General features: G+C 47.5%; 1 protein-coding gene across 4 annotated transcripts in view; it reads right to left on the bottom strand.

Moving 5' to 3' along the window:
• Window positions 1-12,681, bottom strand: part of NUP85 (nucleoporin 85) — a 33,903-nt gene extending 21,222 nt beyond the window's left edge. For all 4 annotated transcript variants that reach the window (XR_012426134.1, XR_012426135.1, XR_285516.4 and 1 more), the window contains exons 1-6: window positions 12,573-12,681; window positions 9,856-9,949; window positions 8,445-8,607; window positions 5,634-5,704; window positions 4,515-4,558; window positions 1,783-1,852 (exon numbers count right to left, since the gene is read on the bottom strand). Coding sequence is in view for 1 of the 4 variants with exons in the window: in XM_045376712.2 (XP_045232647.2) it covers window positions 1,783-1,852; window positions 4,515-4,558; window positions 5,634-5,704; window positions 8,445-8,607; window positions 9,856-9,949; window positions 12,573-12,605 (475 nt within the window). In the remaining 3 variants the exon portion in view is untranslated. The remainder of the gene's footprint in view (window positions 1-1,782; window positions 1,853-4,514; window positions 4,559-5,633; window positions 5,705-8,444; window positions 8,608-9,855; window positions 9,950-12,572) is intronic.
• Window positions 12,682-12,883: the final 202 nt, after the last annotated feature.

The following is a 12,883-nucleotide window of genomic DNA, read 5'->3' as shown; positions in this document are numbered from 1 at the left end:
TGGGCAGACTGCTTGAGCCCAAGAGTTCAAGAACAGCCCGGGCAACACAGCGAAACTTCCTCTCCACAAAAAATACAAAATTAGCTGGGCGTAGTGGTGCGTGCCTGTGGTCCCAGCTACTTAAAAGGCTGGGCAGGAGGATTGCTTGAGCCCAGGAAGTCAAGGCTGCTGAGCTGTGATCACGCCACTGTACTCCAGCCTGGGTGACAGAGCAAGACCCTGTCTCCCCTCCCCCAGCGCATACACACAAAAAATTAGCCTGCATGGTGGCACGTGCCTGTAGTCCCAGCTACTCAGGAGGCTGAGGCAGGAAAATCACTTGAGCCTGGGAGGTCCAGACTGCAATAGCCGTGATTGGACCACCACACTCCAGCCTAAGTGACACAGTAAGATCTTGTCTCAATCAATCAATAAAAATAAAATGAAATAAAATGGCAGAGTATAGCCAGCACTCTGTATCCATGATGTAGAACCTGCAGATACAAACGGCCAACTGTAACCTCCTCAAAAATCCACTGGAGAAGGGAGGCCTCTGAACAACCAACTCTAATTTCAAGTTCCTCACTTCTTTTTTTTTTTTTTTTTTTTTAAACGGAGTCTCGCTCTGTCGCCCAGACTGGAGTGCAGTGGCGCGATCTCGGTTCACTGCAACCTCCTCCTCCCGGATTTACGCCATTCTCCTGCCTCAGCCTCCCGAGCAGCTGGGACTACAGGCGCCCGCCACCTCGCCCGGCTAGTTTTTTTGTATTTTTTAGTAGAGACGGGGTTTCACCATGTTAGCCAGGATGGTCTCGATCTCCTGACCTCGTGATCCGCCCGTCTCGGCCTCCCAAAGTGCTGGGATTACAGGCTTGAGCCACCGCGCCCGGCCAAGTTCCTCACTTCTTTAGTGAGAGTATGAATAAAATGCTAGGGCTACACAGAGGTTACTACTCATTTATGGGAAATAGCAAACATAAATCCTTAGAAGAAATGCAAAAAAGCTGCAGCAGATCCACAGAGAGCTCATACAGGCCATGACACTATACTGATCACAGTTTAATTCAAGATCAACAGAAGGCCAGGCACGGTGGCTCAAGCCTGGAATCCCTGCACTTTGGGAGACTGAGATGGGCAGATCACCTGAGGTCGGGAGTTCGAGACCAGCCTGACCAACATGGAGAAACCTCATCTTTACTAAAAATACAAAATTAGCCGGGCATGGCGGCGCATGTCTGTAATCCTAGCTACTCAGGAGGCTGAGGCAGGAGAATCACTTGAACCTGGGAGTTGGAGGTTGTGGTGAGCCGAGATCACGCCATTGCACTCTAGCCTGGGCAACAAGAGCAAAACTCCCATCTCAAAAAAAAAAAAATCAACAAAAAAATTCCCATTGGCAGAGTTAACACACAGAATTGCCCTGTCCCAATCATTAGTGACAGAATTCCCAACGTGACTTTGCCTCTCACCACCTAATCCCACCCCACGTTCATAAAACTTTCTTGAGCTTAGCCAGTTCATGATGTTAACACTGACCCCGCCTTTCACACACTAGTTTAATATTTCTCAGTACCTGTGACGGTTTAGCTTTCTAGGAGGCACTCTGCATGATTCTTTTTGTAGCACCTGACAAAATGGTCAGGTTTCTTTGGGTGTTTTCTAACGATTTCCCGTGGTTATAATGATGGAAAGAACATTCTCAGGAATAAAACACTCATCACCATGCACAGGAAAGATGAGGAAAGAGCAGAAGATGGCAGGGGACACCTATGATGTTATAAGGTGAGATTATTCCATGCTTACCCGGGGCCACTTCAATAAAAAGAATCTCACACAGGTTCCAGATGAGCTCCATTGCTGACAAAATGGAGACCTAAGGGAGAAATGGAGACAGGTTTCACCTGAAATCATTCCTGAGCTTTGCTCTGAGAGCCAAGGGATAAAGCAGGCCTTGACTCACACGACAGTCATTCCTTAACCCAACAGCTACTGCAATCCTACAGGAGGATTTCCCAGAGGGGAGTCAGCACGAGGATGTTAGGTGGCGGGATGGAGGCTAACATTATTTTGTTTTAGTGGTTGTGATTTTATTTTACCGTGCATTACAAAAATAACTTGGCCAGGTGCAGTGGCTCATGCCTGTAATCCAAGCACTTTGGGAGGTCAAGGCAGGTGGAATGTTTGAGTCTAGGAGTTCGAGACCAGCTTGAGCAACATTGCGAGATTCTGTCTCAACAAAAAATACAAAAATTGGCCAAGTGTGGTGATACATCCCTGTAGTCTCAGCTACTCAGGAGGCTGAGGTGGGAGGATCACTTAAGCCCAGGAAGTTGAGTCTGCAGTGAGCCATAATCGTGCCGCTGCGTTCCTGCCTGGGCAAGAGTGAGACCCTGTCTCAAAATTTAAAAAAAGAAAAAAATATGGCCAAGCGCGGTGGCTCACACCTGTAATCCCAGCACTTTGGGAGGCCGAGACGGGTGGATCACAAGGTCAGGAGATCGAGATCATCCTAACACAGTGAAACTCTGTCTCTACTAAAAATACAAAAAATTAGCTGGGAGTGGTTGTGGGCACGTATAGTCCCAGCTACCCGGGAGGCTGAGGCAGGAAAATGGCGTGAACCCAGGAGGCGGAGCTTGCAGTGAGCTGAGATCGTGCCACTGCACTCCAGCCTGGGCAACAGAGGGAGACTCCATCTCAAAAAAAAAAAAAAGAAAAGAAAAGAAAAAAAGAAAAAAATATAACTTGCATGTCACCAATTATTACTTTTTTATTTTTTTTGAGATGGAGTTTGGCTCTTCTTGCCCAAGCTACAGTCCAGTGGCGTAATCTCGGCTCACTGCAACTTCCGCATCCTGGGTTCAAGTGATTCTCCTGCCTCAGCCTCCCCAGTAGCTGGGATTACAGGCGTGTGCCACCACGCCCAACTAATTTTTTGTATTTTTAGTCAAGACGGGGTTTCACCACATTGGCCAGGCTGGTCTTGAACTCCTGACCTCAGGTGATCTCCCCCAACTTGGCCTCCCAAAGTGCTGGGATCACAGGCATGAGCCACCGCACCTGGCTATTTTTTTTTTTTTTTTTTTTTTGGAGACAGAGTCTCACTCTGTCAGCCAAGCTGGAGTGCACTGGTATGATTTCGGCTCACTGCAACCTCTGCCTCCAGGGTTCAAGCAATTCTCCTGCCTCAGCCTCCCGAGTAGCTGGGATTACAGGTGCACACCACCATGCCTGGCTAAATATTGTATTTTTAGTAGACGGGGTTTCCATGTTGGCCAGTATGGTCTCGAACTCCTGACCCCAAGAGATCCGCCCACCTCAGCCTCCCAAAGTGCTGGGATTACAGGCGTGAGCCACTGCTCCCAGCCTACCTCGATGAATTGATGCTTTAGCAAGGGACTTCATTTGAGTAAAAGGAAGAGACGATATTTACAAAAATATTCAGTAGATGACACGAAACACGTAGACAGAGCAAGAATTGTGAAGTTGGTATTCCAAGGACTGAAGTTTAGGAAACAGTCTATTAATGGGAAAGCCCAATATAAGACCCCGAAATAAATCAGACCTGGACCTTGCCCTTAGGAATATGCAGGCTTCCTCTCCTCACCATCCTTCGGTCCACAGACACCACGATGACTTGTTTATAAGGGTACTTCAGAGACACTGAATTACCGCCTAGTCACTTACTGACTTTGAAAAGTATTTAATATGAAGCATCTACTAAGGAAAAAGTCATCTTCCAGCTCCAAGTAAAGTAGAGCCACTTGCAACTCAGTAAAAATGTTGAGTTTGGTTAGGTGTGGCAGCTCACACCTATAATCCCAGCACTTTGGGAGGCCAAGGCAGGAGGATCACTTGAGCCCAGGAGTTCAAGACCAGCTTTGACAACATAGAGAGACCCTGTCTTTCAAAGAAAAAAAAAAATATTGAGTTCGAGAAGTGAGTAGTGTTTATGAGACTGAACAGTGATCTCACAAGATTAGTTCTCCATTTCGGGTGACAACCCCTCAACACAATTTGGTCAGGACATACATGTTCCATAAGAACTGAACATTCAGGGCCAGCACGGTGGCTCACGCCTGTAATGCCACCACTTTGGGAGGTCGAGGCGGGTGGATCACTTGAGTTCAAGAGTTTGAGACCAGCCTGGCCAACATGGTGAAACCCCATCTCTACTAAAAATACAAAAAGTAGCTGGGCTCGGTGGTACGCACCTGTAGGACCCAGCTATTCTGGAGGCTGAGGCAGGAGAACTGCTTGAACCTAGGGCACTCGAGCCTGAGTGACAGAGCGAGATTCCGTCTCAAAAAAAAAAAAAAAAAGAAGAAGAAGAACCAAACATTCACTCAAGTATTTAACAAGCATTTCCTTGTGAGCTAGACCTTGAAAGGGGCAAGACAATCACTGTCACCCAAAGGAGCTGCCTATCTACCTGAAGAGACTTCTGCCGTAACAGGAACTGCAAAGCCACCCCAGGTGGGTGCCCAGGACACAGGACACAGTGGTGCTAAAACAACAAAGGTGACTCCCCTTACCTGGCTGCTGAACTGGCGGCCGCTGGCTGGATCTTTAGCAGCAACTAACGAAACACAAAACATTTTAAGTGAGCAATGGAACTCTTAGGCTTATTTTCATAGCTGAATATTCCAGGGTCTATGGCCTGAGCCTTTGTTTCCTTTAATGACAAAAATTAAAAGAAATTATAATCTCTTCTAATTATGGATATTTTTGTTATTAATGCTTCATATCCCTTCAATTCTCAAACCAAAGGCCCTGAAGTTACCAAATGGCACTTTCAACTGCAACAAAGTTACCATAAAGGTCTCTGACCTTTGTCAGAGTGGCTTCATGTGTGGCTCACACCTGTAAGCCCAACACTTGGGAGGCTGATGTGAAAGGACTGCTCGAGCCCAGGAGTTCAAGACCAGCCTTGGCAAAATTAGGGAGACCCTGTCTCTACAAAAAATTTAAAAATTATCAGAACAAATGTCTCTGAGGAAGATGGGACAAAAATTTTTTTTAATAGCCAGTACACACCTGCAATCCCAACTACTTGGAAGGCTGAGGTAGGAAGATCACTTGAGCCCAGGAGGTGAGGTCACGGCTGCAATGAGCCACAATGTGTCTTTGCACTCCAGCCTGGGCAACCTTGTCTCAGGAAAAAAAAAAAAAAAAGTCCAGGCACAGTGGCTGACTCCTGTAATCCCAGCACTCTGGGAGTCCAAGGCAGGCAGATCACTTGAGACCAGGAGTTCAAGACCAGCCTGACCAACATAGTGAAACCCCACCTCTACTAAAAATACAGAAATTAGCTTGGCTTGGTGGTATGCAACTGTAGTCCCAGCCACTCAGGAGGCTGGCTGAGGCTGGAGAATCGCTTGAACCTGGGAGGTGGAGGTTGCAGTGACCTGAGTTCATGCCACAGCACTTCAACCTGGGCGACAGAGTGACACTCGGTCTCAAAAAAAAAAAAAAAAAAAAAAAAAAATACTCTAAATGATTACCAAAAAAGTAAAGATTGTGAAAGATGGAAAAGTAAGTTTTGGACTGGAATATCAATCAAACTTTACCTCACAGTATTTATGCATAGATAAATACTCAAAATACCAACACACACACACACAAACACACACACACACACACACAGTCCTTACTTGCAACCTGGTGCATTTCCTCCATACATGCTCTTATGACTGATCGGTAGTTTTTACTCACTCGAACCAATCTATAAAAAATGAAATAACACACAAGATGAGCCTGGAACATCTTGTAGTGCTAGAAAAGAAGAAAACACTCAAATAAATGTAGAAATTTGCTGAAAGAAAGAGGGGAGCCATTGTGAAGGAGCTCGTAACCTTCTGAAGCTGGAACAACTTGGGCAACAAAATAAAACGCCACAAAACAACCCATGGGCTAAAGTTAATATCCATAAACCCATACTGACATTAATTGTTGCAGATGAAATCTACTAGTCAGACCTTGTCTCAAAAAAATAGATACGGCCGGGCGCGGTGGCTCAAGCCTGTAATCCCAGCACTTTGGGAGGCCGAGACGGGCGGATCACGAGGTCAGGAGATCGAGACCATCCTGGCTAACATGGTGAAACCCCGTCTCTATTAAGAAATACAAAAAACTAGCCGGGCGAGGTGGCAGGCGCCTGTAGTCCCAGCTACTCGGGAGGCTGAGGCCGGAGAATGGCGTGAACCCGGGAGGCGGAGGCTGCAGTGAGCTGAGATCCGGCCACTGCACTCCAGCCTGGGTGACAGAGCGAGACTCCGTCTCAAAAAAAAAAAAAAAAAAAAAAATCCCAGCTACTCGGGAGGCTGAGGTAGGAGAATCTCTTGAACTCGGGAGGCGGAGATTGCAGTGAGCCAAGATCATGTCATTGCACTCCAACCTGGGCGACAGAGCGAGACTCCATCTCAAAAAAAAATAAAAAATAAAAAATAAGACAGGGTCCCCTGCCATCAAGGAATTACAGGACTTTTGACATGTTTTTTCCTAGAAGTGACAATAGATTTCTCAAACTCACCAATATTACCCACCAGAGTCCCTTAAAACCAATAATCAGGCCAGGTGCAGTGGCTCACGCCTATAATCCCAGCACTTTGGGAGGCCGAAGTGGGCAGATCACTTGAGGTCAGGAGTTCAAGACCGGCCTGGCCAACATGATGAAACCCTCTCTACTAAAAATGCAAAAATTAGCCAGGCGTGGTGGCACGCACCTGTAATCCCAGCTATTCGGGAGGCTGAGGCAGGAGAATGGCTTGAACCCAGGAGGCAGAGGCTGCAGTGGGCCGAGATTGCCACTGCACTCCAGCCTAGGTAACAGAGTCAAAAAAAACAGGGCACGGCCAGGCGCGGTGGCTCACGCCTATAATCCCAACACTTTGGGAGGCCAAGATGGGCAGATCACGAGGTCAGGAGATCGAGACCATCCTGGCTAACATGGTAAAACCCCGTCTCTACTAAAAATACAAAAAAATTAGCCAGGAGTAGTGACGGGCACCTGTAGTCCCAGCTGCTCGGGAGGCTGAGGCAGGAGAATGGCGTGAACCCGGGAGGCAGAGCTTGCAGTGAGCCGAGATCGCGCCACCGCACTCCAGCCTGGGTGACTGAGCAAGACTTCGTCTCAACAACAACAACAAAAAAGGCCGGGCGCGGTGGCTCAAGCCTGTAATCCCAGCACTCTGGGAGGCCGAGGCGGGCGGATCACGAGGTCAGGAGATCGAGACCATCCTGGCTAACACGGTGAAACCCCGTCGCTACTAAAAAAAATACAAAAAACTAGCCTGGCGAGGTGGCGGGCGCCTGTACTCCCAGCTATTCGGGAGGCTGAGGCAGGAGAATGGCGTAAACCCGGGAGGCGGAGCTTGCAGTGAGCTGAGATCCGGCCACTGCACTCCAGCCCGGGCGACAGAGCGAGACTCCGTCTCAAAAAAAAAAAAAAAAAAAAAAAAACAGGACCGAGCATGGTGGCTCACGCCTGTAATCCCATCACTTTGGGAGGCCAAGACGGGTGGATCACGAGGTCAGGATATGGAGACCATCATGGCTAACACGGTGAAACCCCATCTCTACTGAAAATACAAAAAATTAGCCAGGCGTGGTGGCGGGGACCTATAGCCCCAGCTACTCAGGAGGCTGAGGCAGGAGAATGGCTTGAACCCAGGAGGCGGAGCTTGCAGTGAGCAGAGATCGCGCCACTGCACTCTAGCCTGGGCGACAATGTGAAACTCTGTCTTGAAAAAAACAGAAAAACAACCAATAATCACTCTCACACACACTCACACAGAAGTTGACCTGGGTCTTGTCCAGAATGATTCATTTGTGAAAAGCTTATCAAAGAAGTAATATACCAACACTGCCCATGCCCTAGCCATGTGAAGGGATGCTGACAAAAGTCTAACACAGGAGTTCTTAAACTCCAGTGTGCTGGAGATTTTAAGATCCAACCAGAGATTTTGATTTTGATGATCTGCGGTGGGTCCCAAAAGTCTACAATTTACAAGTACTACTCTGATAATGATGAAGTTATGAACTACAATTCAAGAAAATCCTAATCTATAAATACTACAAGAGTTTTCTGGTCTGTTGTCAGATAATGTCTCAACCATAATTTTTAGAGACAAAACTGTTATATTAATTTTCAAATCTCCCAACAATGTGACCTCATTCAATGACTCTCACATGCTTGTGTGGCCTAAATTTTCTTCTTTAGAGGGTAAGTAAAATAGGACTATAAATAAAGCTTGTCAAGCCAGCCAATCGACAGCATTTGCATATTCCTGCTAAGTCTTCCCATCACTGCTAATGTACATTGTCCAGTACTAATGCCTCAACTAGAACCAGGAGTCTCTTATTTCTTTACGCAACCCTTAAAACACACAAAAAGACAACAATGTATTTCATTTGGCTTTCCACAGTGTAGAGTGGGCTTCAACACCAAACAGCAACCAACTTACTGAGATTTTCTGGATTTTCCAGTCAACTCTTCATCAATTCTCTGGAGGCCCAAAAAGATTCCATGGGATTCATTGAAGAGTTTTCTCAAGATTTGAGAGTAAACATCTACATCCTTACGGATGATATAGATAAAGGGGCAACTTGGCACCATCTCTGATTTTTCTGAAACAAAACAGAAAAAAAAAAAAAAATTAACATCTATTACGATCATCCCCAAAAGTCAATCTACTCTAAAAAAAATGTTTTGTGGCCGGGCACGGTGGCACATGCCTATAATCCCAGCACTCTGGGAGGCCAAGGCAGGCGGATCACGAGGTCAGGAGCTCGAGACCAGGCTGGCCAACATAGCAAAACCCTGTCTCTACTAAAAATACAAAAATTAGCTGGGTGTGGTGGCGAGGGCCTTCATTCCCAGCTACTCAGGAGACTGAGGCAGGAGAATTGCTTTAACCGGGGAGGCAGAGGTGGCAGTGAGCCAAGATCACACCACTGCATTCCAGCCTGGACAGAGTGAGACTCCATCTAGGAAGGATGGACGGACGGACGGACGGACGGACGGACGGACGGACGGAAGGAAGGAAGGAAGGGAAAGAAAGAAAACAAATCAAATGTCAAGATTCCAGTTTTATCCTGCTACTGGAGGGAGACTGTATCAGGAAAAGAAAAAGATTCACATCCTATCCAATAGCTGATGGAACTTAGAAAATCAAGCCAAGGACAAGCTATGTCACTCTCCAGCTCCATCTGTGCTTTGGATGCTAGCTCAGCCTACAGAACTATTATTCAGCTGAATCCATGCTGTGGACACAAAAGTGATGGCCAAGCATCTGCAAGGTTCACAATAAGGAAGCTACTGAGGAATTTGGTCACTTTGGACAAAGAAAAACAGATAAAAAGCTTGACATTTTAAATATGAAGAAAATTTTTCATGAAAACTACTGTTAATTTTTTTCCAGGATTCAACATCTTCAAGATCTCAAAAATCAATGAAAATCTAAAATAGCTAACATTTCAAAAATAAAAATGCCAAAATGCAGCAGGATCACTCGAGGCCAGAAGTGTGAGACCAGCCTAGGCAACAAAACGAGACTCCCATGTCTACAAAAAAAAAAAAAAAAATTAGCTGGGTGTGGGGGCACGGTGACCTGTAGTCTCAGCTACCAGGAAGACTGAGGTGGAGGATCACTTGAGCCCAGGAGGTAGAGGCTGCAGTGAGCCATGATGGCACTGTACTCCAGCCTGGGTGACACAACAAAACCCTGTTGTATCTTGAAAACAAAATAAAGAAAATTAAAATGGTACAAAACAAATTCAATTGTTTCAGTCCACAACTAGTCAAATCTGAGGTAATAAACAGAAAAACAACCAGATGTGCCAAGATGGACAATTTGGAAGAAAAAAAACCCCTACCTTTTTTGCTGAAGGAGGTTTCACACACTAGCATCTCCCCTGGACCCCAGTCAAAACACATTTGGTTCTTCTTGGAATTCACACCTGGAATCACCTAGTAAAATAAGACATAGAAATCTAAAATGAAGAATGTTCTTCTTACTGAAGTCGTTCTATTCTTTTTTTTTTTTTTTTTTTTTTTGAGACAACGACTCACTCTGTCTCCCAGCCTGGTGTACAGTGGCACAATCTCAGCTCACTCCAATCTCCGCCTCCTGGGTTCAAGGTCTTCTACTGCCTCAACCTCCTGAGTAGCTGGGACTATAGATGTGTGCAACCGTACCCGGCTTTTTTTTTTTTTTTTCATTTTTAGTAGAAACGGAGTTTCACCATATTGCCCAGGCTGGTTACAAACTCCCGAGCTCAGGTGATCCACCCGCCTCAGCCTCCCAAAGTGCTAGGACTACAGGCGTGAGCCACCGTGCCCGCCTGGCTGAAAAACACTTTCCACCATGCCAGCCTGGCTGAAAAACACTTTAAGTGAAGAGCACAGCTGGTCCTGTAATAACATTGTATCCTTCAATAACATTTTCTTATAACACTAGTAAGAAAAATTCATTTTGTGCTGGGCACAGTGGCTCCCACCTGTAATCCCAGCACTTTGGGAGGCTGAGGCGGGCAGATCATCTGAGGTCAGGAGTTCGAACTCTTTTTTTTTTTTTTTTTTTTTTTTTGAGACGGAGTCTCGCTCTGTCGCCCAGGCTGGAGTGCAGTGGCCAGATCTCAGCTCACTGCAAGCTCCGCCTCCCGGGTTCCCGCCATTCTCCTGCCTCAGCCTCCCGAGTAGCTGGGACCACAGGCGCCGCCACCTCGCCCGGCTAATTTTTTGTGTTTTTAGTAGAGACGGGGTTTCACCGTGTTAGCCAGGATGGTCTCGATCTCCTGACCTTGTGATCCGCCCGTCTTGGCCTCCCAAAGTGCTGGGATTACAGGCTTGAGCCACCGCGCCCGGCCAGGAGTTCGAACTCTTGTTGCCCAGGCTGGAGTGCAGTGACGCGATCTCACGATCTCCGCTCACTGCAACCTCTGCCTCCTGTGTTCAAGCGATTCTCCTGCCTCAGCTTCTTGAGTAGGTGGGATTACAGGCATGCGCCACCACGCTAGGTTAATTTTTGTACTTTTTTTAGTAGAGACGGGGTTTCGCCATGTTGGCCAGGCTGGCCTCGAACTCCTAGCCAGGTGTGGTGGCTCACGCCTGTAATCCCAACACTTTGGGAGGCTGAGGTAGGCGGATCACGAGGTCAGGAGTTCAAGACCAGCCTGACCAAGATGGTGAAACCCCATCTCTACCAAAAATATAAAAATTAGCTGGGTGTGGTGGCACGCACCTGTAATCTCAGCTACTCAGGAGGGTGAGGTAGAAGAATCGCTTGAACCTGGGAGCCAGAGGTTGCAGTGAGCTGAGATGGCGCCACTGCACTCCACCCTTGGTGACAAAGTGAGACTCCGTCTCAAAAAAAGAAAGAGGCCAGCCGCAGTGGCTCACACTTGTAATCCCAGCACTTTGGGAGGCCGAGGTGGGCAAATCACGAGGTCAGGAGATCCAGACCATCCTGGCTAACACGGTGAAATCCCGTCTCTACTAAAAATACAAAACAAAATTAGCCGGGCGTGGTGGTGGGCGCCTGTAGTCCCAACTACTGGGGGAGGCTGAGGCAGGAGAATGGTGTGAACCCAGGAGGCCGAGCTTGCAGTGAGCCCAGAGGGGCGCCACTGCACTCCAGCCTGGGCAACAGAGCGAGATTCCGTCTCAGAAAAAAAAAAAAAAAGAAATGAAACCATCCCTCTACCTACCCTGAGATAAATGCATACATAAATTTTTCCTCTACTCCCTCTTTTCACAGGTAAAATGCAGATTTACTGAGGCTAATCAGAGACTCACAAGAATGTAACCATTTGCCTCCTCACTGCCTAACCTCCCTTTTTTGCCCCTCCTGCTAGTTCCTTCCTCTTTAACTACTGATGTTCCCAAAACCATCTCTGGAAAAAGCACAAGTCTCAGATCCTCCTGGGACCTGTGTTTTTTCCCGGTTGGATCCTCAACCTTAGCTAAATAAACCTTTATCGGTTGAGACCTGCCTCAGTCAGCGGTTAACAAGAGAAAGAGGGAAAACAAAAGCATTCCAAGTAGCAGAAACGGTAGGTATGTCGCACATAAAGTCCATGAATTTTTTTTATACACATCACAGATCATCCACAGTTGACATACTCTCTTCAAAGTTCAAATGGAATTGAATGCACAGCGATAAAATATGAATAGTCTCCTGAGATAATACGTTTAATAAACCTTAGGTCACACAAGCAGAAACTCAACGTGCCGCGATGCAGAGCTTAATATGGCTGGAAGAAAAACATAAATTCCTCTGCTTGGGCTGAACCCACTCTAATACCCAAGAGGAAATGCGAGGGAAGTAGAAAGGTCAGCAAGACAAAAGAAGGAAAGGGACGGACTGGGACCTTCGAGGCCTGGCTTTGTGACTGGTGGCAGAAACCCCGCGACCACTACGACCCGAGGTCGGGCACCTAGTTAACACTGCGACCTCCGGAAAGTGGCAACTGAATCAAGGGAAGGGGACGAGAGCCTCGCGGCCAGTAGGGAAGCAGACAAGCCTGAAGTAACGAAGCAGACGCAGTTCTCAACCCACAAGGGCGATCAAGCCTGTTCGGGGTGCCCTTACAGTGACTGCTGGCTCGCCATCGAGCTCCTCCATAGCGCCGAACCCCAGGCTCTGGGAAGTCGCCGGGACGTCAATGCTTCCGGCTCAGGCCTCCCGCTCAGAGCTGCCTGAGAGACAGGACCCCGCCTGGGCGCCTCCTGCAGCGCCTGCAAGCCCAAACCTTCAGTGCTGCGGCGCTCTCTTCCCTCAGCCACGGCCACCCCTCTGCGGTCCTCTGCGCGCGTCCTTCCTTCCTGGCGTCGACAGCAAGTCAGGGAAAACAGCGCCGAGGACGGACTGCACTCACAGTACCGCGCTAACGGGATCAGGCG

The sequence above is a fragment of the Macaca fascicularis genome, chromosome 16 (assembly GCF_037993035.2).
Source record: "Macaca fascicularis isolate 582-1 chromosome 16, T2T-MFA8v1.1".
Lineage (NCBI taxonomy): Eukaryota > Metazoa > Chordata > Mammalia > Primates > Cercopithecidae > Macaca > Macaca fascicularis.
This window is presented reverse-complemented; position numbering and strand designations above follow the sequence as displayed.